At 30.9% G+C, this 27,607-nt stretch overlaps 1 protein-coding gene across 1 annotated transcript; it reads right to left on the bottom strand.

Annotated features, from left to right (window-relative positions):
* Positions 1 to 14,628: 14,628 nt before the first annotated feature.
* LOC105779282 (casparian strip membrane protein 3) lies at positions 14,629 to 15,522 on the bottom strand. Its single transcript, XM_012603040.2, has 3 exons — positions 15,321 to 15,522; positions 15,106 to 15,229; positions 14,629 to 14,965 (listed from the first exon to the last, which is right to left on the bottom strand). Exons 1-3 carry the CDS (start codon positions 15,518 to 15,520, stop codon positions 14,747 to 14,749), a joined length of 543 nt encoding a protein of 180 aa, XP_012458494.1. The 5' UTR covers positions 15,521 to 15,522; the 3' UTR covers positions 14,629 to 14,746.
* Between the last annotated feature and the right edge of the window lie 12,085 nt (positions 15,523 to 27,607).

Here is a 27,607-nt window from a genome sequence, read left to right as displayed (position 1 = left end):
ATACCTCATGGTCATAAGTTGTGCTATCAAGGTACCAACAAGTGATTTATTCGCATAACATAAACATTCTTCCACAAGCATAGAATATTCTTTCACACTTTCAGTTTGTGGAATCGTGGTCTTAATGTTGTTGGCAATAGTCATTCACAAAAATATAAGGTTCAATCAGTTTGATCATTTTCATTGTTTATGGTACAACATCACTTCCTTACTGTTTGAGCCAATAATAGCAACAGATTTATATTCTAATAGTGTCAAGTCAAGATCCAAAACATCTAAATGGAGCTTGACTTGTTCACTCCTTTTAGAGAAGTTTAACCCATTGAATAATGTAACAAATGAAGCTTGTGAATGAAGAGAAATAGCTGCAAAATAATACATAAAAGCAAAACAATACATAAATGCTTAAAATAAATTTACTTTAATAATTCAGATAAACAATCCAAGTAAATAATAAAATAAACCATCATAAATAAATGCCAATAACCTTAACAGACAAATAAATAATTTTCATCCAATATATAAGTTGTCTTTGAACATTTAAATATATATCTAACAAAATATTAATTTATCACCATAATTTTCACTATTCATAGAATAAATAATTTACCTTTAGTAAATTATGAAGTTGAAATGGATAGTCAGAGTTAACTATATTTTTTCATCATAAGAATTTAATTAATTAATTATGTAAACATTGATAATTTACTCCTACATGAGATGTATAAAATTTTCTATTTTGACCACTAACAAATTATACACATCCCATAAATGTCAAACTTCAAAATAAATGTATAATATAAATACTATAATTAATGGTTACCAATGAATTAAATAATGATAAGAATGATAATCATCATCATAAAAATTAAAATGAAATAATGCCCCACATTAGTAGCAAGGACTAAAGAAGCATTGTTCATGTGTTGATGAAATTGTTTTTTTTAATTTCATTTTATTTATTAAAACAAAACCATCAAAACCTCATCAATAACATGCTATAATAATGTCAAAAATAAACAACCTTTAATCATAACGTACTCATAGAAAACCAATTATCTAATAAGATTATAAGAAAATCATATATTCTTTAACGTATGCCCATGATACTATATATAAAATCTTTTAAACGTAAACTAAAAATTTAATATTGAATAAATAATAATTTTAAGATTTATAGAATAATATGATTTTACAAGTTTCAAAAATACTTAATGCGAAATTAGAGTTAGTCATTGGGTTCAATGAAGAAAAACATCACAATAAATTGATTTCTCTCTTAATATTTTCTTTAATCACACAAACCTTAAACGATATAGGCTATAATTTTATGTGCATTTTGTATGTACCCTAATAGGTAAAGAGAGAATCAATTTATAATGATCAATTTTTAATCTGATGCGTTGATCAAGTAACCAAATAAACAAATAAAATTTAACTTCTATTAAAAGTAAAACTCTCATTGTCTTAAAGGCGGATGGATATGGGAATTAGGAAGAAATATTGGAAGCTGCAATGTACTTCAAGCTGAACTTTGGGCCATTTATGAAGGTCTTCAATTAGCTTGGGAGGCTAAATGGATGAATATTATTATTGAAACAGACTATGCATTGGCTATCAAAGGTATCCATGGAGATCATAAAGGACATTCCAATAAGGACTTGATTTTGCGGTTCCAAGGATTATGTAGGCATGAGTGGCGAGTGCTTATAAAACAAGTACCTAAAGAGGTGAATCTTGCTGTTGATATTTTGGCTAAATTGATGAAAGATTACCCCTTCGACCAGCGAATCTTTCATGTACTCCTACTTCGATTGATGACTAGAATCGATTTGATAAATGTGCTTGATTTTTCAATCGGAATTCTACTTATAGTTTGTAATTAATACTATTTCTCTTGTTACCAAAAAAAAAATTAAATCACATAGATTTTAAACTTAATTGGGTGAGAACACCTTTTATCTATGATGTATTTTAACTATGCTCTTGTACTTATTCCGGTATTAAAATATATGTATACTCAATAAAAGTTAATCTCTCGTGCTCTTAGCTTTGGGGAGTCCATCGCCAGCGGCGGCGGCGCCGGGCTTATCCTGTTATATTTGTGGTGGGAAAACTAGTTTGTTCAAACACACACAAAAAGCAACAATAATTAATTTCATATATTTGCTACATTCGTTATCAAATTAAAAGTTAATTTAATGCAGTAATATTTAGCTATGTAATTAAGTGATTCAAGACCCAATATCGTCTTCATATTTCATTCATTTTTATCTTTAAATTAAAATCTTGAAAGTGATCCACACATATTGAGGAAGATTATGTAGGTGGCACTTTTTATTTTCTATTTTGTTTCTATTTTCAAAACTGTTACACATATATATATATATATTTATTTATTTAATAAACAATTAACATATTATAGAATATTAAAAGGTTTAAATATATTAAAAGTTCTTATTAATTCTCATATTAATTTGAGTTCCTATATGTTTTTGCCATTAGTGTTGGCAATGTGGCATTTATAAAAGAAAAAAAATTAGTCTTTCTTTTTTCAGATTTTGACTTTACAATTTTTATCAATCTCACTATTACTATTTAAAAATACATAAAATTTTAAATATATTGTAGAAACCATTTTTTATTTTTGGAAAAAAAATTAATTGTCGATTTCAAAAAAAAAATTTGGGAGTCGCCACCAATCTTTTATTAAGGTGTGATTGGATCACCTAAAAAATACCTTTGGTCTACGATTTTCAGAAAAACGGATTCGGGAGTCAGTTACGTACGAGGAAGGATTAGCACCCTCGTAACGCCCAAAAATTGATACCAAATTGATTAATTAATGTCTTAAAGTCGAGAGTTTAAAAAAATATTATCCTTAGTTAAATGAAATTATTTATTAAGACTTTCTCTTTTTGAAAAGAAAAATATCACACCCAATGCGTTAGGGCACAACATTTTATTCTCTTCAAGATGAGTTGGTCCAAAAAACTCAGATAATAAAATTTAAGAAAATATTCAATTGTTTAAAATTTATGAAGAAATCGCATTAATACGTTAGGGCACGATTTCTTAAAATCCCAAACATTCAATATTTCCTTTTTATATATATATATATATATATATATATATATATATATTTATCTCGAGAAATCAACGTGTCACATCCAATACGTTAGGACACAACACATTGAATTCCCGATGACAAGTTTTATTTTGTTTGATTAAAGAACAATCCTCGTTTGTTAGATTTTACGAAGAAAACCGGAACCCAATACGTTAGGGCTCAATTTTTTGAAAATCCTAAATACGAGTATTATCTTTATTTTGAAAATTTTCCATTTTAAATTCGAGTAAAAGATAATGTAATGTTATAATGTATGTATAAATATTGTGATAACAAATACAATAGTAATAAATACAACAATGGCATAGAAATAATATAAACAAATAAATAAATAAATAAATAAAATCAATAACATGCAAAGCATCAAATAAATGAGCGAAATAAAAAACATGCTTTTAAAATATAAATGAAAACATAAATTGATAAACAAAAGAAGGAAATAAACAAAAAATATAAAGAGAAAAATGGTACAAAATATATACATGTACATATATAAAAAATTTATATACATATATATATATTATAAAAATATAATTACATATATATATATAAACAAATAATAATAACTACATATATTAAAATTAATTAATTTAGAAATATATATATATAAATTTATGAAGAATAATATAAGAAAACATACGTATATACATATTTATCAAAGTAAAAATATATAAAAGTATATATATATATATATGCATATAAAAGTTAGGAAATAAAAATGTATATGTATATGTATGTATTTAAAAGTTATGCAAATAGAATAATAATATATATATATATATATATATATGTGCATGTGTTTATAAAAGTTTTTAAACAAATGTATGTATATATATTATGGTAAAAAATATGTATGTGTATATATAGTAATAATAATAATAATAATAATAATAATAATAATAATAATAATAATAATAATAATAATAATAATAACTTAATAACAAGAAAATAAAATTTAATAAAAATAAATAATAATAATAAAAAGACTAAATCGAGCTTTGACATAAATTCTGGGCCTAAATTCGCAAATAAATGAAGTCGAAAGGACCCTATTGAACACGCCAAAGGAAATAAAAATGCAAGAGAAAGAGAAATTTGAGGGAATACTCTTAAGAATTATTATTACTCCCAACATCCGTTTTTTTTTTTACAATGAAGGGAGAGGCATCTATTTATAGTTGAGCCTCCCCAAATCCAACGGTACAGATTAATTACATCAACGACTAAGATTAAAAGGTATCTACAAATTAAATCTCTAAGATTACAAAATCATATCTTCTAAGATTGCATAAATCATATCTAAGATTGCATATATCATATCTAAGATTGCATATCATATATAAGATTACATATCCTTGAAGATTATGTTTCCATATGTGAGCCGGGCTAAAATTGGGTATTACATATATATTTTGCATGTTTTCAATTAAAAGTTCTAAAATATAGAAAAAACCTATACATATATTATATAAAAATAAAATGGGATAAATCTCAAAAGTATACATGAACTTTGATTTAATGCGTAATTGTATCGTGAACTTTAATTTGGTGTAATTATACACGTGAAACTCTAATTATAGTTCAAATGTATGCTTGAAACTTTAATTTTGATTTAATAATATTTAAAGAAATAAATACATCAATTTATTTTTATATTGGATAAATATAATTATTTATGTATGCAATATATAAATAAAAATGATGTTATATAAATAATTGTGTTAATAATTTACAAGAATTTTATCAAATCAAAATTTCATATATAAAATTACACAAAATCAAAGTTCATGTATAGTTTTAATATTTATACCAGAATAAAAATATATATGAAAATTTAGAAAAAAAAACTTAAAATTTTTAAAATAGATAAACTATTTGGAACAGGCTCCAATTTCGAAAATAATGAAGAACTAAAATATTTGGCAAGCCTAATAGTTATACTTCAATCCCTATTTAATGCCCAACATTGAAATTGGGTAGGCCTGGTTTGGTATTAAACGCATACAAGAAATTAATAGAAGTATAGTAAGCGGGTTCAAGTCGAATTTGAGTAAAAGAAGTTTGGGTTAGTCAAGTTAACAAATTATATTTTTAAAAATTTAATTTAAGTTGAGTTGAGTTATATGAAATTTAAATCAAATCGAATTAAATATATTTATTCGAGTTAAATTAAAAAATTATTAATAAGAATATTAGATTAAATATATATAATTAATCATTAAAAATTTTCTACATAAATAAAACATAATCAAATAATTGATACAAGAAACAAAATCAAAATTAAATTAAATTAAATTTTTAGAAGTATATAGTGGAATATGATATTTTGGGCCTTCAAACAGATCATCATTCCATTGATTAAAAAAAACATCTACAAGTAATCTGGTGTACACAACAATACCCATCACAATCAGCAAACTCGAGGAAGCTTACCAATGAGATCATCTATTAACAAAAATGAAACTCAAAACTTCCCGAATAAGAAAAACATATCAAGGAGGAATGAAGCAAAGAGAAGATTGTAGACAGGAGAACTGAGAAGAATGAAGTAAAAATTAAAACAGCCTTACCCTCTTTTTTTTCAATTTAAGAGAGGGTAAAATGACGTCGGAAGGTGTGGCTGGGCTTAAAATTTTGAAATTATGCCTTTACTCCAAAATCACATGGTTGTGTTTAATTGATTCTACGGATATTCGAGTTGTAATAAATAAATTTGACTCGAATTTAAAAAATTGACTCACTTATTTGAATTGACTTAAAAAATCGAGTAACTCAAACAATTTGGCTTTAATAACTCGAAATTTGAACCTTTTTTTAAAAAAATTTCGAGTCGATTCAAGTTTTGTTCACCCCTAAATAGAAGAAGTCTAAGAGCATACGAAATTTGTCTAATTTGAAGTAAAAAAACAAAAAAAAAAACAAATGAAGTAAGATTAATTCATTGAAATTTAATGGTTAAAATAAAATTAACTTGAGCCTATTGATATTTGAATTGAATCTAAAATAATTTAACTTAATTGATTAAAATAATCAATTTTGAAAATTAACTAAGGGGTACTTGGTGGTTTCATATGTTATGATTCCAATATAATGTAATTTTCAGAATGTGATTATTAGAAAAGTTATTTTACAAACTTTTAATATATATTAGAAAGTATTGGCTAAAATCTTGAAAAATTATATTATCATTCAATAAACACTTTCTCAATAATGTAATTATAATTAATGAAATTATTCTAGCTTCACAATAAACTACATAATTAAGAAATATTTGCATTGAATATTAAATAATAATTTTCAATTCACACTAAAATTATTTTAAATTTGTCTTGGATGTATTTTCAAAATATAATCATGCATATACAAAGTATGTATTGTGGAAGAAAACATGTGCGTACGCGCACACCCACCCACATATATATTAGTTTTTTACCCATAACGCATGAACTGATCATGTGGATTAATTAAAATATATTAAGATATTTTTAGAATTAAAGTGTTTTGCTTAAAATTTTATAAAATCATATGCAATAACATAAATTGTTTCTTTCATTAGTTTGGATATATGATATTAAAGTGATTTTAAAAATAAAATATAAATTCATATATCCATAAAAAATCCAAAAGTATTATTGCAATATGAAATAGATAAAAAAGTTTATAATTTAAATAAATAAACGTGATGTTATATTTATTCCATAAATTCATAAATTTGATTGATTTAATTTAATTTAAATAAAATGAAAACAAATTAAAAGTGAATGTATATTAAAATTGTCAATATCCATGTAATGAATTAATTAAATGCTTATGATGAAAAATTGGATAGTTGACTTTCACTACTCATTAGAGTTTCAGAATTTACCCAAAGGTAAATTATTTATTCTATGAATAGTGAAAATTATGGTGTCAAATTGATGTTTTTATCATATATATTTCAATGTCCAAAGACAATGTGTATATTTGCTGAAAATTATTTATTTGTCCATTAAGGTTATTAACATTTATTTATGATAGTATATTCTAGTATCTACAAACTATTTTTCTTCATTCACAAGCTTCAACTGTTACATTATTTAATGTGTTAAACTTCTCTGAATGGAGTGAACAAGTTAAGTCCCATTTAAGTGTTTAGGATCTTGACTTGACACTATTAGAAGATAAACATGCTACTATTACTGACTCAAACAGTGAGGAAGAGATGTTATACCATAAATAATGGGAATGATAAAACAGATTGAACTCGTGTTTTAGTGAATGACTATTACCATCAACATTAAGACCACAATTTAACAAACTAGAAGCATGAAATAATTTTCTTATGTTTCTAAAGAACGTTTTTGTTCTACAAATAAGTCACTGCTGGTACTTTAATGGCACAACGCACAATCATAAAGTATGATGGGTCGAGGGAAATACAAGAACATATCATCAAAATTACTAATATTACAACAATGTTAAAGACCTTAGGGATGATAGTGGATGGCTCTTTCCTAGTGCAATTCATATTGAACTTACTACCTCCGAATTATGGGATATTTCAAATTGACTATAACTGTAGCACCCCACACCCAACCTGATTGTCAGGTTTTAATACGAAACATCACATTCGTTGCCGGAGCAACTTGAACTAGCTCTTCTTTTAATAAAAACTCAAGCTTCAGACATTTATCATATTATTTACATCATTCATTTCAAATATAACAAGTTAAAGCAACCAAACATCTTAAAACTACTTGAAAACAAGTTTAAGAATATCAATTAAAAACAACTAATATTAGTTCCTATTCAACATCAATGCAATGTTATATTATTACCATAACTTACAATCATTCTTATTGATTCAAATTAGTTTCAAGTCAATTAAATCATGTTCAAAATATTTTCAAACAAGTTCTAGGTGTTCGGGGATGATCGAGACCAAATTCGGGTCTCTGGGGGTTTAAAATAAGTTAAAAAGGGGGAAGGCCCTGCTTTAAATACTTGTATCGGTAGAAGTCCCTGCAACTATTCATTTTTTACTACTAACTTACTTGTACTGATACATCTGACCACTTGTATGGGTAGAAGTTTGCCAAAACCCAAAAATGAATAATAAAAAACACGCTTAGTTTGACCCAAATACGATATCATATCCAAACATTACAAGACATATTTATCAAGTTCTAGACACCATTTTGAGCATGTTAACACCCTAAATCACCTATTTACAAGTATGATCAAAACCTTACTAACATCAAGCGTCGAATTCACTCTTAGCAAACAAGCAATGTCTTAAGCATAGTGTAAACATAGTAGATTATGCATGCATCCCAATCCCTAGTGCAACATATATATGAACACCAAACATATATGATTATGTTCATATTACAAGACATTAACATATTAAGCACCATAATATCAAAATAAGCTCAAAGACTAATCTATGATGCTAAGTACATGTCAAGTTGTTTAAAAAACATATCAAAAGCTATACAAACTTTGTTGAGTCGAGAATTAAGTCCTAGATGCTGTCACACTTCTCACATCCTCAAGATTTAATATTACCTGCGCACAAAAATAAACAAACTGTACGCTAAGCATTAGGGCTCAATGGTGCTAACATGATTTGAAACAAACTAAACAACTATAATCAAAAAAATTTAAGCATATACATTTATATGTATTTCAAATGCAGATCATAAAATGTCTACATATCTTGTTTCATGCCTTATTTATCATGCTTTCATGCTTGATTAGCATACCACATGTTGTTACTTTGGAATTCAACTATTATACCTTTTCAGTTACATGTATCTTTAAGCATATCATTTACACATATTCATTTAATATACTTGTATCATATCATCTCAATCATATGTATCATTTGGCATTTCATAATAATATATTCATTTTTTCTCATTTCATAATCAAACCCATTGATTTGTTTTATAACCATATCGACCCTTAAGGGCTTAGATTATCCAAATCGTATGATCTTTCACATGCTATCTTTCAATGCTTAAACATACATATGCTCAATGGAGTCACCAGAACACTTACTGGCATATGACATGTACCAAAATTGAAGACGAATTTGATTTCGTTGAGTACTCTTGATTCAAAAGGGCACAAGTACATAACTGAAAGTGGGGTTTTGAAGATTAGCAAGGGTTCTCTCATTGTGATGAAAAGGCAGAAAAAGACTACCAAGTTATATGTTTTGCAAGGTTCAACTATTACTGGTGATGCAGCCGTTACTTCCTCTTCCTTGTCACATGATGATGTTACTAGACTTTGGCATATGCGTCTAGGGTATATGAGTGAGAACGACATAGCGAAATTAAGCAAGCTAGGACTTCTTGATGGTCAAGGCATTAGCAAACTATAGTTCGGTGAGCACTGTATTTTTGAGAAGCAAAAAAGAGTTCGATTCACTATTGGAATCCATAATACGAAGGGAATGTTGGATTATATTCATTTTGATCTTTGTGGACATTTAGAGTGCCTTTGAGGGGTGGCGTTAATTCTATGCTGAAAATCATTTATGATTTTTCCAGAAAGATTTAGGTATTCTTCTTGAATAAGAAAAATGATGTGTTTTTCGCGTTTAAGGCTTGGAAAACTATGATCGAGAAACAGATAGGAAAATAGATAAAACACATCTGCACAGATAGCAACTTGGAATTTTGCTCTGATGAGTTTAATGAATTGTACAAATTAGAAGGGATCGTGAGACACTTGACAATTCGTCATACTACACAGCAAAATGGCGTTGTGGAATGAATGAATAGAACAATCATAGAAAAGGTTCGATATATGTTTTTTGATTAACTGGCCTTTGCCCATTGCCATTAAGAAAAAAAAACTCCACAAAAGGTATGGTCTGGTAATCTTGTTGATTATTCTGATTTGAAGATTTTGGGTGTCTTGCGTATGCTTATGTTGATAATGAGAAATTAGAACCTAGATCCATTAAATGTGTTTTTCTTGGTTATAAGGTTATTGTTAAAGGATATAAGTTATGGTGTCTTGAAAATGGAAAAGTTGTTAGCAAAGATGTTATTTTTTATGAAATTGTTATGCTGCCTAACTTATCTCTTAAAGACTTTTCCAATAAACACCAAAAAAGTCCAAGAACACATGTGAAGTAGGTAGAGCTATTGATTGATTCAAAATCTACAACAAAGTCTACTCCTCATGTTAGTACAAAAACTCAGAATAGAGTTGCTTCTTCACCACGATATTCTATTGCTAAGAATAAACCTAGAAGAGAAATTAAACCTCCAAAGAGGTACACCGAGACTAATCTAGTTGCTTATGCTTTAAACGTGACTAAAGATATAGATGCAAATCGAGAGTCATCTACTTATTCGGAGATAGTTAACTATGAAGATTCAGGAAAGTGGATGTTTTTCATGTAAGAAAAGATAAAATCGCTCCATAAGAACAAAACATGGGATCTAGTGAAGCTTCCTAAGGGTAAAAAGGTTGTTCGTTGTAAATGGGTGTTCAAGAAGAAAGAAGTGAGCCTAGGAATTGAAAAACTCATATATAAAGCAAGGCTGGTATTGTGGTCATGTGTGATTTGGAGCTTGAGCAGTTAGATGTAAAAATAGCGTTCTTACATGGAGAATTTGAGAAAGATATTTACATGTAACAACTAGAGAGTTTTATAGTCTCGGAAAATAAGAACTATGTTTGCTTGTTGAAAAAGTCCATTTATGGCTTGAAACAATCACCAAGGTAGTGGTACAAGAGGTTAGATTCTTTTATGACTACTCATGATTTCAAAAGAAGCAACTTTGACAGTTGTGTTTATTTTAAGAAAAATAATGACAGTTCTTTTGTTTATCTACTCATATTTGTTGATAACATATTAATAGCAGCCAAAGATGGAGAGATAAGTAAGGTCAAAATCCAGCTTAGTAAAGAATTTGAGATGAAAGATTTGGGAGTAGTAAAGAAGATATTAAGTCAGAAATGGTACATTGAGAAAGTTTTTCGTAGGTTCAATATGCAAAATGCCAAGCCTGTTAGCACTCCATTAGTAACCCGCTCCAGACTTTCATCAGCTTTGTCTCCGCAAATGATGCGATTGACTACATGGCATGTGTTCCATATTCTAGTGCAGTGGGATCTCTCATGTATGCTATGGTTTGCTCACGTCCAGATTTATCATATATAGTTAGTACAGTTAGTAGATACATGACGAATCCCGATAAAGAACACTGGAAAGCCATTTAGTGGATTTTCAGATACTTACAAGGTACTGCCAATGTTTGCTTACAGTTTGGAAAAAATAGAGATGGAGTCATTGGGTATGTTGATTCTGATTTTGTTGGAGACCTTGATAAAAGAAGATCTCTCACTGGGTATGTCTTTACTATTGGGGGTTGTGCAATCAGTTGGAAAGTCACTTTGCAAACTACAATTGCTTTGTCTACTACTAAAGTTGAGTACATGAAAATTACCAAGGCTTATAAAGAAGCTATTTGGTTAAAGGGACTCTTTAGTGAACTTAGTAAAGACCTTCAGATCAGTACAGTGTTTTGTGATAGTCAGAGTGTCATCTTCCTTACGAATGATCAAATATTTCATGAGAGAACAAAGCACATTGACGTTCAGTATCATTTTATGCATGATATTATTGCTCGTGGTGATATTGTTGTGAGCAAATTTAGTACTCATGATAATCCTGCAGATATGATGACTAAGTCACTTCCTAAAACCAAGTTTGAGTATTGCTTGGACTTGGTTGGTGTTCATTGTTAAAGAATACCCTTAAGGGGTTTCATGTAAGAGGTGGAGAACTTGTTTGTTGAGAGTTCATGGAGGAGAACATGTTCATTGAGAATTCGTGTAAATGTGGAGATTATTAGAGTTGTGTGATCTAAATTCTAAGAGATTGCTTGTAAGTCAAGTTAAAATACAAAATATATTTTCTTTCTAAAAGATTTAGTATTTATTAATATAATATATTTGACACTGATTAGAATTAGGTTTTTTCAACCTATAAATAGATATAGTTGAAACTCCTCTTGTATAATTTCAATTCGACATTAGTGAATTTTCTTTTCCTTTGCCCGTAGTTTTTTTCCAGAAAGAATTTTCACGTAAAATTCGTGTGTTCTATTTTTTTTTCTTTTTCTTTGCTATTTTTTTACATTGTCATTATTGACGTTCAATTTTTAACAGATAGCTTAGTTTCTTGCAAGTTGACAATGTGATCATTGAGTTTGATTGCCTCAATGTCATTTTTGGGCTCAACGGTGTCTCTACGTCTTATACTGAGATTGGACTGATTATTGCAGATTGTGTAGTCTTAAAATCTCATTTTTTTAAGTTTTGTCCTTCAATTGGACAGGTAGAATCATTAATAGCGCAGCTCATTTGTTAGCTCCAATAGCCTTTTGCTATGCGAATCCTTGTATCTAAGATAGTATTCCAAATTGCATCTCTCATGTTACTATTTCGAATACGTTTTTGTCTTCCACAACTCAGGTTTCAAACAATTAGGGCTAGATGTACCAGATAAGTCTATTGATTTGGGTCTTAAATATTTGATTGTCGATTGAGTTTTAACTTGATTGATATTGACATTGTTGTTAATATAGAAGAACATGCGTTGAAATGTATTATCCTCTTATTTAAGGGTTGGAAAATGACTACGAATAGTTCTAAACATTGTATCAAAAAAACATATATGGTAAAAACTTATAATAAAATCAATGTTAAAAAAATAATTATATGGCATAACAATATCTTTTAATTCAAATATTTAGCATACGAAGAACAATTCCTACTTTAATGATCTCATATTGATTGGAATGATTTTAAAATTAATTTAATATTTTTCGTCTTTTAATAACTTTTAGAATATATTTTTTTTGGTGAATTACAATAACAAGGCAAAGCCCGAATAACAAACGCGACTTGTGCGGTTCAAATTAGAGGTGTTCATGGGCTAGGCGGCCCGGCCCGGCCCGACGGCCCGCCCAAAATATGGGAGGGTTCGGATAAAAATATAGGCTCAAAATATGGGTTTGGGCAAAAAAACGAGGCCCGTTTAGAAAACGGGCCGGGCCTCGGGCACCACTTTTTTGCCCGGGCCAGGCCGAATATAATAAATATATTTTTCTATTTTTAAAATATTTTTTTGGTGTTTATTAAAAAAATGGGTCGGGCTCGGGATTAGGAATTTTTTCCTAGGCCGGGCCTGGACAAAATTTCAGGCCAATATTTCGGGCCGAACCGGGCTCGGGCCTAGGACGCATGCCAAAATTTTTTTTGGGCTCGGCCCGACCCATGAACACTTCTAGTTCAAACCCAAATCACATCTGGGGAAGTGAACACCCTTAACCATCAAGTCATCAAATGGGGTTCAACTTTTAGAATATATTTAATGGACACAACTTTTTCTTTTTAAATTAAAAATATTTTAAATTTAATGTTACTATATAAATATAATTTATATAAATTAAAATATTGTAATAACATTTTAAATACTTGTTATTAATAATAGGGCCCATGTATTTTATTTACGATAAAATAATACCGTGTGATTAAAGAGGTGATCCACTTGTCACAAATTGATTTGCAAGAACCACTTGTCACAATTTTAACTACTCCATATAAGATATATTTTATATTTGCTTCCAAACCTTACTATAGTATAATATAGAGAGAGAGAGAGAGAGATAAGATTAAGACGATTTTAATTAAATTAAAAAATCATTTTCAAACAAATAATTGTATGTTTTATAGTTATTGGTTGCTATTTTAAATTTCGAAAAATTAATTAAAATTATGATTAGTAATTCGGACTTAATTTATAATTAAAAGAGAAAATATTTAATACACTATTATTAGAATTTAAAACTTTCACAAATAAGATTGGGTTGATGACAAGTGTCTATAAAGTAAAATAAAAGATTTTAAAAAATAAGACATGTGGCAACTTTATAACTCTACATACAACCAATATATAAATAGCCACCTTAACTAAAAATGCTAAATTCACTAGAGTCTAAATAAAGAAGAATTAAACCATGAGGTTTCGGATAATATGTGCATAGCTCAAAAATAATGAAAATGAACACAAGTATCAGTGTTCCGTTATAGATTTATGTGCATGACCCACGGCATCTTGATACAACTTATACAGTGATTTATTCACAAAATCCAATGACAGAATACGAGTCCATCAAGTCAAGCTCAACTTATAAGAAGTTTAAATTTGAGTTAAAATTAGAGACTCAAAGCTCAACCAAGTTTCACTTAAGAAGCTTTGATTAGATTCCATCAATCTGATTTACATACTAATTTAATAAATGTATATATGAAAATAAAAAATTCAGCTAGGCACATGAAATTTGAATCAACCTTAAATATCTTTTGGGTGGAAACCTTAATCACTTGAGGTTTCCCTTGTACCAAATAAAAGAACCGTGGTCCTCAAATTCAGAAGATTCCATAAGCTTTTTAGTCATTATAAACGAAACCCAGGAAACTAAAAGTTACGCATAAAAGATGAGTCACACTGCTCATATTCATACATTCTTGCAAACACATACATACAACACATTGGAAAACAAGGCAAATACATATTCCAAATCACACCCATAATCAAAGGATCTAAGGACGTCGAGCAAGGGCGACACCTGCTAATATAATCACCAGTGTCATAAAGATGACTGCTACAAAGGATCCAATTAAAGAACCCGAAGAACGCTCGCAAAAGGAGTGGAATTGTCTGCAGAATGAGAACCAATTCCAATTGGGGTTCCCTATATGTGCTAAGTACACAATCGCTGCCGCCGCGGAGGCTCCCGCTGTCAAAATAACCAACATTGCCTACATCACACAATCACCTTCTTCCCATTAGAAAACTTAAGATATCCGACGGATGATATTATTTAATCTGAACTCCAATAGAAATGCTCGGTTATTCAGAAAGTAAATTAATATGTATCTCTAAAAGTTCAAAACATTACCATGTCGAAGAACATCAAGATGAGCCTAGTCCTTTGAGCACTGCTCCTTAGGATGTGGAAGAATGAGAAAGGGAGAGAAAGCAGAAGATAGGCGCTTACAATTCCATTGGCAGCCACAAAGAAACTGACATAAGAGACACCATAAATGTTATAAATTTCAGACACATAAACAAAACATGTTATTGATGCCTGATTGAAACAGAAAAGCCACACACATGAATGCTGGTATGTCTCTGTATCTGGCTTTGAACTGAGTAAAACTATTAAAGAAGGGCAGCCTTTGGTTAGTTGTGGCCATTGCAAATGCACTCCCCAAGGTTCCTATAAGTGCCAGTATCCTGAAAATCAAGTCCATTACTGATACACCTTTTTGCACTGCATGACTCTTTCGCTCAACACCATTACCCTTCGCCATTTTTTTTTTTTTGTTGCTGTTGTGGGGGGGGGGGGAGGTATATCAACTTTGGAATTTGGAAGTGTTTTTTGAGTTTGTAAGTATTGAAGTTGATGAACTTAGGGAGATATAAAGCTAGGGTATTTATAGATGCATGTCTTGAAAATGTGGTACTAGTAGTGTCATTGTCCTTAAATTAAGAGAAGTTATGTAAAACCAATGTGAGGAATAAAATTATGGAGTTACTTGTATTAAGAGTCAATTTTCATTTTGCCTTTCTATTTAAAAATGGGTAAATTAATTTTTGTATATTAGATTAAAGAGTAAATTATCATTTTAATAAAAATTTCATTCATTCATACTATTAAAATTGGCGTGAATAACAAAATAACTAAAGACAAGGACATTTGGTATGCCATATGTATTTCATGTTAGCATACGAGATCAATTTTTAATAGTAGAAATAAATAAAATTTGTAATAAAATGACCAATTTACTCTTTGATCTAATGTATAGGAATAATTTATTTATTTTTAAATAGAAAAATAAAATATAATTTAACTCATAATATAAAAATTTTATGATAATTTTTGATGTCACATTTTAGATTGATGTGAAAACTAATATTTAAAATGTGAGTGAATTTTGAAGGCACTAACTATATGTATGACAGTATGAGAAAGGTAAATCTTGTTGACTGAGAGAGAATGTCATGGTTTTAAGGAAAACTCACAAATCTCACATTAGCTATATATTAAAAGATGGTTTATTTGATTCACCAAAAAAATGGTTTATTTGAATATATATATATATATATATATCGTATTTAACTGTGAGCTATGATGAATTAAAATTAATACTTTTCAGCCAAACTTTTTAAACTTTGACATCCGTCTTTCTAAACATTTTAATTAATTAAATATTATAAAATGTATTTAAATTTTTTGTAATATATTTTTAAAAATTTATCCATAGAAAATTTTAAGGGTAAGTTAGCAATATATGCCGTTTTTAGAAAATAATTAGGGTTTTAGGTCGATTTTTTTAATATTTAGAGAAATAGGCTGATTTTGAAAAGAAATAGAAAACGCATCTTGTAAAACACGTTTTCAATTGAGATGGCAAAAAAACGCCCTACAAGATGCACTTTCAGCGCCCCTGTTGCCACCTCAGTTGAAAACGCGACCTACAAAATGCGTTTTTAGGCAACAGTAACTTTTCTCCAACAGTAAAAAAAATCCAACAGCAATATTATTTCCAACAGCTTGTTTATTTGCTATATAAACCAAGCCATTTTCTTCATTTTGCATTCAAATCTCATTTTCCTAATTCTCTCAATTCTCTCAACTTTTTAGTTCTGAATTTTTCATTCAATTTCTCTCAAAGAATTGTTCTTTTAATTTTACATTTCGTAATTTCTTTATTTTTAATTGATTTTTATACTAGCAATTTCGCTTATTCGTTTGGATGAAAAATATATTTTCGGCATCCAATTGCAAATGGTAAGAAAATATTAAATTTTTTAATTTTTAATTTTTCTATGTTTATATAATTAGGCCGAAGATTGAATTTTAGAGACGTACATACATAATTTAACTGCGAGGGCACCGTGTGTTATTAAACAACACTTGCAAGAGGCGGGATTCTTGCACGTGTCTCGTATGCTCGGGGGGACTAAATTGGATCTTGCACTTATCAGCGCTTTGGTGGAAACATGGAAACCCGAGACATACACCTTCCATCTTCCATGTAGTGAATGTACAATTAGACTCGAGGACATAGCTTTACAACTCGATTTACCGATAGATGGGCTAGTCGTTATGGAGGCAGTAGGCGTTGGCAATTAGAGCACGATTTGTGAGCAACTATTACAAAAGGTGTCAAACAAATCTTTTGGTAGCTGGATAGAGATGAAATGGTTGAAAGAAGATTTCAATTATATCGACAATTTCGCGAGTGTCGTTGAAAGAGAACAATATGCCTGAGCATTCATATTAAGGTTAAGTAAGGGTCTTCTGATGCCGATAAATCTTGAAATCTGGTACATTGAAGGTGGTTACTACAACTTGTCGACTTGAAAGAAACGGGCAACTTAGTTGTGGATCAACTATGTTAGCGATATCATATCGAGAGATGTGTCGAGCGATGCAACCACAAAAAAATTAAAATCAATGGTTGTATACTCCTTCAGTCATGGGCATGGTACCGACTACCATTTTTACGTCCCCAAGTAAATGCCCATCACTCTTTCCCACTCATAAGAAGGTAAAATTCATTTGATAATATAGTTATCATAATATTCTTTTCATTATTATATTTTTGAAACAACATATTATTTGAATAGGTGGAAAAATAAGGCGAGTCATATAGGTATAGCGAACGAGTTCGAAGATATTCGACTACTGCTAAATCAACGATTGGAAGCTGGTGTTAGTTTTTGAAATTTTAAATTATAAAATATTTACGTGAGGATTTGAAATTTAATATTAGGTACTTAATAAAATTTATAAATTTGTACTATAGTTTGAATTGATGTCATACATTGATCCGAGAATTGAAGAATGCATCTCGACTGAATTTTTTACCAATTGTAATATCTGACGCGTCAAGGTGCCATTAATAGTTTTCACGATGGTCGAGATGCACAAATCTGGTCGAGTGATGTGCCAGTTCGAATTTAGGCAAAATAATCTGTTGTCACCCTAGGACATCGAATAACTACATAAAGTCGGCTTGCGAGGGAGAATCGATGAAGATTGGAAGAAATTCCACGCCAAATATATCCACCTTTGGGAGCATAGGTATGATTTCATTCCTATGAGTGAACCAATTCTCACATCAGATTTGGCGACCTCTCTAGATTATATGACATGGTGTAGACATCACAGTAAGTCATATATATTGCCAGAGGAGGAAAGAACTAGACAAAGTTATTGTAGGAGGCCAAGGCGAACCCACATGAATCTTAGGTTGGGAGTACATGCCTTGATAGAGTCATCATCAGCTCTAACCCTACATGAGGTACCAAGGGGTGCACCACCTCCCAATCAGTATGGTTGATATTATTCTGGAGCTTTCACTAACCCCATTTTTTACACAAGCACCACAATATGCACCACCGTACCATGTATCAATACCTTTCACAAGTGTATTTTTTGCACCACCTCAATCTCTAGCACCATATAGAATGTCAATGTCGACAACAACACTGACGTATCTACTATCTCCAACAATTCCAACATTTTATTCACACTTAGGTTATGTGATACCATACACTTACCCGTCAATAATGTCTCAAACACCCTCAACATCATTATTCTACTAAGGTGGCTCATCTTCACAACCACATATTAGTACAATCAATGATATACGATGGCAACCTAGGGCGACACGACACTCAAAGACGGAAAACGAGATGAAGATGAAGAAGATGAGGAGTCGAAACCCCAACTATGAAGAAATCCTCCTCGCAACCAACACCTACTGGGTTGTGGTACACATTCGGCCCAACGATGCCGATGATTTTTTTTTTTTGTCATGTAAATCATCATTTACTTTGTTAACTAACCATTTGTATTGTATTACATTTTTTTCCATCCATAATGTACTTATTCCAATTATATAAAAAAGTTGATCTATTTTTTTTACATCAATAATATACTTAATTACAATTTAAGAAAAAAATTAAAAATTTGAGCTCTTGTATTTTTCATATCAATAGTATATACTTATTTATTTACAATTTACGAGAAAATGAAAAAACTATTTATATTATATTCTATTGTATTTTACATCAATAATATATCCATATTTACAATTTCCCAAAAAATGTGAAGCAATGAAAAATGAACAAATTGTTTGTTTGTTTCTTTCTTTTTCATATGTCTATCAAAAATATGAATAAATGTGTTAATCAGGTCTTGTCCTCAATGTTTCCCTAAGTTTGGATGTGTTGACTTAGTACGCCTTGGATTCCTACCATAACTGCATAACCTCGATTGGTCTATCCTCTCCTGAATATCCATATTGTCGCATATCCGAGTAGATTTCGCTCAACTTTTTGGCTTGCGACGCAACCTGATACTCATTACCAACTTGAATGGAGCGCTCAATACAGACAGCCACATACTTTCAATTGGGATCGGTGGGAATTGAAATTTCTATACTTTATATATGTGTTTTAGTTTGTACACTTTGTCAACATAGCTCATGCAATTTAGACATGTTGAGTCACATGCAGAAATTGCATGTGCTCATGAAAAACAAAGTGCTTGAAATCTTTCACTGTCACAAGTCCTTTATCCAAGGTATCACGGTATAATCCTCCAATAATACCATCATTGGGTCTATAGAACTCTATAACCTCGAAATATTTGATTTGGACGCGAGTGACACACTATAGACATAGAATTCGTTCTTTTTGTATTTTTTCTAATTTCTTTCATCACTTCCTCACACCAAACATGACTGTCATTTATTTGTCCAACATATTTTTTCGTTCACTTTGGAAATAAAGCTGCTAAGAGGAAATATGTTTCTTTGACCATTGAGGTTATCAACAAATGATGCGTCCCCTTCAATGTGAAATTTATGCATTCTGCTAGGCTCGTTGTCATATGCCCATATCGCAGACCTCCATCATATGATTGAATCCACAACACCTTAGGTATCCCATCAAGGTATGTTACCCCGTGATTATTTATAGCTCACAAGTTCTCCAACATTTTTTGGAAATGATGTTGAGTGAGCTTGTACTCTGTCGAAGAAAATAAATAGTATATCCATGCATACAAATATTGTATGTGTTAAAGAATGATATAGAAAATAATTGCAACTACATACCCATGTTAATAACATGTTTCCGCTCAGCATCCTTATGATATTGACCCATATAGTTAAACCCTATATATCGTACATAATACCTATAGTGTGCACAGCCTCAAAGGCTTTCACACCGTTCAATTGTGACCTGTATTTTGGGTCCCCTATTGGAAATGACGTATATATCGAGTTGCGGCACAACATGCCTTCTCAATTTAGTCAAGAAGAAATCTCAATTATCAATGAATTCTTCTCATGTTACTACAAAAGCTATTGGTAGGAGTTTTTATATTACCATTTTGTGTAATAGCCAATGATAATTGATACTCATATCTCTCATACATGAAAGTGCCATCAATTTGTAATAATGGCTTACAATATCGAAATGTTACGATGCATAGCTTGAATGTAAAAAATGATAGGAAACTCTTTTCCCTTGGACAGATCGATCGAGGAAATGTGTATGCTTCATTTGTAGATCGATTACGGTACTTGGGACGTATTGATTCAGTACTTAACACCATTGCCACAAATCAATATGATTTACCCCACTTGTTATGCATATTTTCCATAGCCTTCTATCTTGAGACTCATGCCTTGTTCTACGACACGGTGTAATCGTACTAACTACAAATATTGACAATCAAAACTAGCGAAGGAATCCTAGGACTCGCTTTCACCTTAGGTAAGATAATGTTAGATATCATGTCAGATATACAATTTGGGATGATCCTATGACATACCTACAACAACACAAGTATTTCAAAATGAGTAAGATAATGTTAGAGATCAGGTCAGAATCCAATCTCGGTTGATCATGTACGTACCTACGATAACACAAGTATGTAGAGGGTTATATTTTTTAATTGTCCATAACTCCGTCTTCTTTCTTACAGATGTCATAATTTTTCATGGACATCTGTTGTCACGCATTACGTACTTGGCCTCAAATTTTTCTAATTGGGATTTTGTAACATGGAAGTTGATCTCATGCTTTATGTTATACCGTTTCACTAAAGCAATAAAAGCATCTTTCAAGGAAAACTGAATTCTAACTTGTAAATCACCGACATTTAACGAAGAACTTGCATAACCTGGTCTTTATAAGGAAGTTTTGGAAATTCTAACCCACATTTAGCTTGGAGGTCGACATTATGCATGTGGGGTAGAGGTGTATATGGTGTGCAATCTGGATGGGTTCCTCTAGTATTGTTCGAACCTTCACCATCAAAACCACTCCCTTTTAGTTCAGTAGGAATCAGCTCTAGTTTAGAAAATAATGTAATTTTTGAGCCATCAATCCTGGCCTCCCAGATTGGGCCAGTATCGATTACAGATACCTTTTCGCTCTCAGCTCCCTATTCATTATCAACCCCAGTTGCATGCCTAGGGCTGGAAGTCATTTCACAGGTGCAGGTAGTAAGGAGTACATCATTCATTCTTGTAAACCCTACGTTAAAACCAAAATCACTTGTGGATTTCCTATTGGCGTAACTTGATGGCATACTCGTATAAGTGTTTCTAGCATAGAACATCAACGTTTGGAAGTTGAAATCAAAACCACTTACAAAATGTCGTGTCGAGGTGTCGAAGTTTGGGTTAGCAACTAACCTCAACTACTAGATGGGCTATGCGCCAAAGTTAAAATCGATGGTTGAAATTGATGAATGTCTTCCCATTAATGATTCAGGTATTTCATGATAGGAGCTTTGCAACAATGCTGTGAACCCATCGCACAATCATGTGGTTGGACTTTCTACTTCTTGTTCTATTCTAGGCATTAGCTAGACTTGTTGTCGAACTCAGAGCACCTTTATCGACGTCAAAAAAGTGGGCATATAACTCTATTATAGCTGATCCACTAGAGCAATATGAATCGAGCATCATCTTGACCTCTATGTTGCCTCTAAGCTCAATATCATATCTAATGAGGTTCAGTGACATTAGATATTTATATTTCAAGCTCGAAATTATTTTCCGGCTTGAACTTGCCATTTTTCTCTTAATTTTTTTACCGAAGCTCGTGGAATTTTATGCTCTATTTGAAAGCCAGTTCTGTAGATTGGGATAATGTAAAACTGACCCTAATTTTGGTGTTACAAATTTGATCGTCGTAATAGATAATTGCTGTATTTTGTCTACTCATCTTCAACCAAATAACTTATTTCACATGTTTAAAATGAAAATATTATATAGAAAAAAAGTATGAATTATCTAAAAACAATAACAACAAAACTTACTTGAACTAATTTACTTTTTTGGGTCGATTTTTGAAATCCAGGTCTTTAACATAAACAATCTTCTTCTTATGCAAATCTCTTTATGAAAACAATCTGCTCAAAATTTCAATATGAAAGTTCTCCAACAGAATGATGGCTCATTTTATAGCAAATATTACCCCCGGATATCAACCATAACTTCAAAATGTTGGAAAAGGTTAGACATGACAAGTTTGAAAAACATTTTTAACAACAAGTGTTTTCTTGAAAAGTCTAATAGTTTTTAAAATCATGTCTTATTAGAAGCATTTTTAAAAAAATTGGAATGTGATGTCTGAATTTTATTCGGGATTCTCTGGTTTGAGAATCTCTGGTTTAGGGTTAGGTTTACAGTTTTAAATCTCTGTAGAACGCGTTTTTAGCTGAGGTGGCAAAATTGATGTTGCTTTTAGCCTGCATAGCAGCCACCTCAACTAAAAACGCATCCTATAAGGCGCACTTTTAGAGTCCCTTCTGTCACCTCAGCTGAAAATGCCTTCGTCTTTCCTCCTATTTTCAACCCTAACCCTAACTCGTGAAAAAATTCAAAACTCGAGAATTCTGAGATAATTTTCAGACATTCCAAGACTCCCGGGATAATTTCAGACATTCTATCCTAGGAATCCTGGTCATGGGCTCCCATGTTTTTTTTATTTTTTCTCCTGAGTTACCTATATAAAGGGGGTTTGTTCCCCCTATTCCATCAACTCTCTTAGTCACCGTCCCTTGCAAAATAAAAAATTCTCTTCTAAATTAATTTTTTTTGTTGACTGTTGAAATTTTTGTATGAAAATTTTATTTGTGTTTGTGTTTGAGGGGGACAGTGTGATAGTTTTAAGGTGTGTTTAAATTCACGGTGATGCGGTGGCACTCAGAGACCCTCAAATTTCATCTTTTGTGTGGGGATCGAATCATCACCTCAGAAGTCCAGCGCATTGCAACTCTGGCTTCCAGCTCACGGTGGTTATACGGTCACGGGTTGAAGTATAACTAGGGCTCCTGGTTAATGGTAATTATACGGTCACGAGTTAAAGTATAACTGGGGACCCCAGTTGATGGTGGTTATGTGGTCATGGGTTCAAGTTTAATGCCACCAAAAGAGGATGTTTCATAAACCCCATGCATACGTTTGATACAATAATCATAGGGAAAAACTAATGGGTTTTCAAGTATAATCAACTTCTTCTTTTTATCCATCTCCACCAAATCAGTATCTTTAACCTCATTGTTCGAAACCTATAACAGAGTTGGGGCAAAAGGACTTCCAGCGGGAGGAGTGACTGTGGCGCTAAAGAAAAGCTGAAAGTCCTTTCGAGGTGGCAGTGGTTGTTGTGATTAAAAAACTCATTAATAACTACAACCGCTATCACCCCAACTCGAGTTTTAGTTTTCTCTCCATCGCCACAGTCACCCCCCTTGAAAAACCTCTTGCCCTCAACTTTGTCACAAGTTTCAGACAACTAGGTTAATGATACTTTTTTAGTGAAGATGGAAAGAAAGAATAAATTTATTATACTGGAAAATACCTTTGTTTTTCCCCATAATTATGCTCTCAAACTTATGTATGGGGTTTATAAAGCATCCTCTTCTGATATCATGAAACTTGAACTCGTGATCGCATAACCACCGTCAACTAGGCTCCCGAGTTATACTCCAACTTGTGATAACATAACCACTGTCAACTAAGAGCACTAGTTATACTTTAACCCGTGACCATATAACCACTGTGAACTAGGAGCCTGAGTTGCAATGCGATGGGCTTCTGAGGTGATAGTTCCATCCCGACACAACAGATGAAATGTGTGGGCTCCAAGCGCTATCACATCACCGTGAATTCAAATATACCTTAAAACTATCACAATGTCTACCTCAAATACAAATAAATTTTTCTCCTCAAATTTCCAACACCAAACACACACAAAAATTGGAGAGAGAAACAAAAAACATGTCCTAAATATGGAAAAAAAATTATCTAAAACCCTAAATATTTTTTAAAATAGGCATTTTTATCAAATTTGCCCAAATTTTAAAGAATAAAAAGGTAATGTTGAAAATTTCCAACCCAAGTTAGAAAGTGTCAAATTTAAAGGGATGAATAGACTATTATGGACGGCAAAAAATAGTATATAAAATAGTTTAAAACAATTAGTTATAAGTGTAGAGAAATAATCATAAAACAATTTATGTTGGGTTAAATTCTACTATTAGTTTTTATACTTTACGAAAGGTTCGGATTTAGTCCTTGTACTTTAATTTGGTCATTTTCAAGGTTTTCATAATCAAATTGGTGGTTGAGCTTATTAGGTCACTAGTTCATTGGTCCGACCAGTTTGTCTGGTTCAATCGGTTCAACTACTCAATTCAATTGGTCCATACCACTTCTTAGGTCAGTTGATTCAAAGCCCCTCTCCAGACTGGCACCTCGACCAGTTCCCTTCCAAATCGGTCCAACTGACCGGTCCGGTCGAATTCAAACAATCATGGTCATTTTTAATCCCTATCCTTTTCGATTTTATAAAATTCTAGTTATCACCAAACTAAAACTATTTAATTCATTAAGTTATGTTATTTCCAAAATTTGATGCGGTAAACATATTTTCATTTGTGGAATGTCATGTCATCTTGTTATTTCCACATATTACTCACTAAAAATTTAATTAATTGTCTAATGACTATCATTTGCGTCAAAAGTTAAAAATTTTCAAATTTGAAAAGTATAGCTGCTACTATTTGGGTGACGACTAAAATTTCAAGTTTTGGAAAGTAAAGGGACTAAACTTGATCAAATTACAATATAGGAACTAAATTCACAAACTTTGCAAAAGTATAGGGACTAATAGCATAATTTAATCATTTATGTTGCACGTAATGTTTTGGTAACTGCTTCATTACTAAAGCTGAAAGAAAGCAGCAGCTGTCGTAGTAGCTCTAACGTCATATGTTTAGTTTAATTGAAATTATCAACCAAACCAAAGAGTATATAATTATACCAAAAATGGTGAATAAAAAACTAAATCATTGAAGAGAATCTCCGCACCCCATTGGTGAGGAGCTAAGGAACCGACCAACAAAACAGGATTCATTTTGGGGCAGTTGAACTTGAATCTAAGAGTTGAGTTGGGAGCTTTTCTGAATCACTGAACCAATCCACTTCTTTCTCTTCCTCGTTTTTAAAAAATATTATCATCCGCGAAAAGGTGACAGCCTTGTTCTTTCTTTCTTTCTTAACTGTTGTTGGTTTTGTTTTGAGTTCAAATTACATTCCCTCAGATAAATATTAATTAATGTTATTCATTTTCTAACACTAAATTAACTCTATTTAATAATATTTTAACATTAGTTATCGGTGATTAATTAAATAATAACAGTAAGGTTTATGGTTTTATTTTTGATTTAGAATTTTAAAGTTTATGATTTTAGGGAAGTGTTAGATTAGAGTTTAAGGTTGAGTACAATTTAGAGTTTAAGGTTTTAAAAGTTTATAAAAAACAGGTTAAATCCCAACATTTAGTCTTAGAAAAAGGTAGTCAATTGGAATTTGGTTGTAAATTTTATCATTGAGACTTAGAGACCATGAGAGTAGACGAAAGCTTTAGGTATTTGATTTTATTTGTTTGTTTTTACAAGTTAAAAAAATGGAAAAGTTAAGCATATCTTCAAAAGTAATTAAGGAAATAGGTTTTTTGTTTTAAATTTAAAGAAATAGGTCGATTTTGGTACAAGTAGCAAAAAAGCTCCCTATAGGAAGCATTTTCTGCTAGCGTGGCAAGAGAGAGGGCAAGACGCGCTCCAACAAAAACACTAACTATATTCATTTGATTAAACTTAAAAGAAAAATAAAAGAAAATTTTGAAGGCAAGAAGTGTTGGAAAAAATTCAATTTAAAAACAGTTCCTTCTCAGCAGAAATTTAAAATTTTGAAAACTGAGCCGATTTTTTATATTTATAGTAATAATTTTTTCCCAAAAAGTATATGTGCTTTGTACAAGACAAATCTTTGACGTTCTCAGCTTTCAACCAAATGACATCTGCTATTTTCATACCACGAATCGCTTCGAGCATGCGCTCGAACAATCACGAATCAAACACAGAATTAGAAATGATTTTCTTTACTTTCAGAATCAGAAATGATTTTCTTACTTTCAGTAGGAAAGTAAATCTCACTTTATAGAAACTGGTAGAATTGTTATTCTCAGAAAATAGAATTTATACTTAGGAAATAAATTCTCACGATTTTTTAGTAGAACAAAAATATCTCAAAGTTGTGTATAACTTCTTGTATTTTTAGCTCTACCAATACCATCTTATTTATAGGAAAAGATAAAAGAATCTTGGTTGAATTAGTAGAATATAAATAATACTTATCTGATAGAAAAAAATAGTCCCTTAATACAACTAGGAGAGAGGGATGGCAAACCCTAATTATATATACTAGGGTTACTGCCCCTCATACATATTATGAGGGGTTTGGGGCCTCTCCTGTACTGGGTCCAATAATATGTGCTTCTTGAATTTTTAACCTAGCACTTTATAATCTCATCCAACCAAGTATAAGTTTTTCTATTTTCCAAAATAAATATTATTTATTAAATTAATTAATTTCCAAGTAAATAATTTTCTCAACCCAATTCTAATTCCGTTAAAGTCATGGCAACTTTACCGTAAAAGAGACTATGAGAAAATATATTTAATTTTCATATTCAACGGATTCACAATGTCCAATTAATTTAATTCTATTTTTGAACTTTAATTATTTAATTAAATAATAATTGAAAAACTTAAATTAATTCTTAGGCCATTTCCATACTTATGAGAGACCACATTCATTTCTGAATGTAACCCATTTCTCTAACTTATCATTTCCATTCCATTTTTGTTCATTTGATTCTACATGCAATTCATTTTTTATTTCAACGAACTAGCAGAGATTGGACATATATAATTAAGGCTCAAATGATTCATAGTTAAGTTCCAACTTTTCATCTATTAATTATAAACTCATTTAGTCACGATGTCATTCCACTATAGT

The sequence above is a fragment of the Gossypium raimondii genome, chromosome 4 (genome assembly GCF_025698545.1).
Source record: "Gossypium raimondii isolate GPD5lz chromosome 4, ASM2569854v1, whole genome shotgun sequence".
In the NCBI taxonomy this organism is placed as follows: domain Eukaryota; kingdom Viridiplantae; phylum Streptophyta; class Magnoliopsida; order Malvales; family Malvaceae; genus Gossypium; species Gossypium raimondii.
The sequence above is the reverse complement of the archived record's forward strand: the minus strand, read 5'-3'. Positions and strand labels throughout refer to the sequence as shown.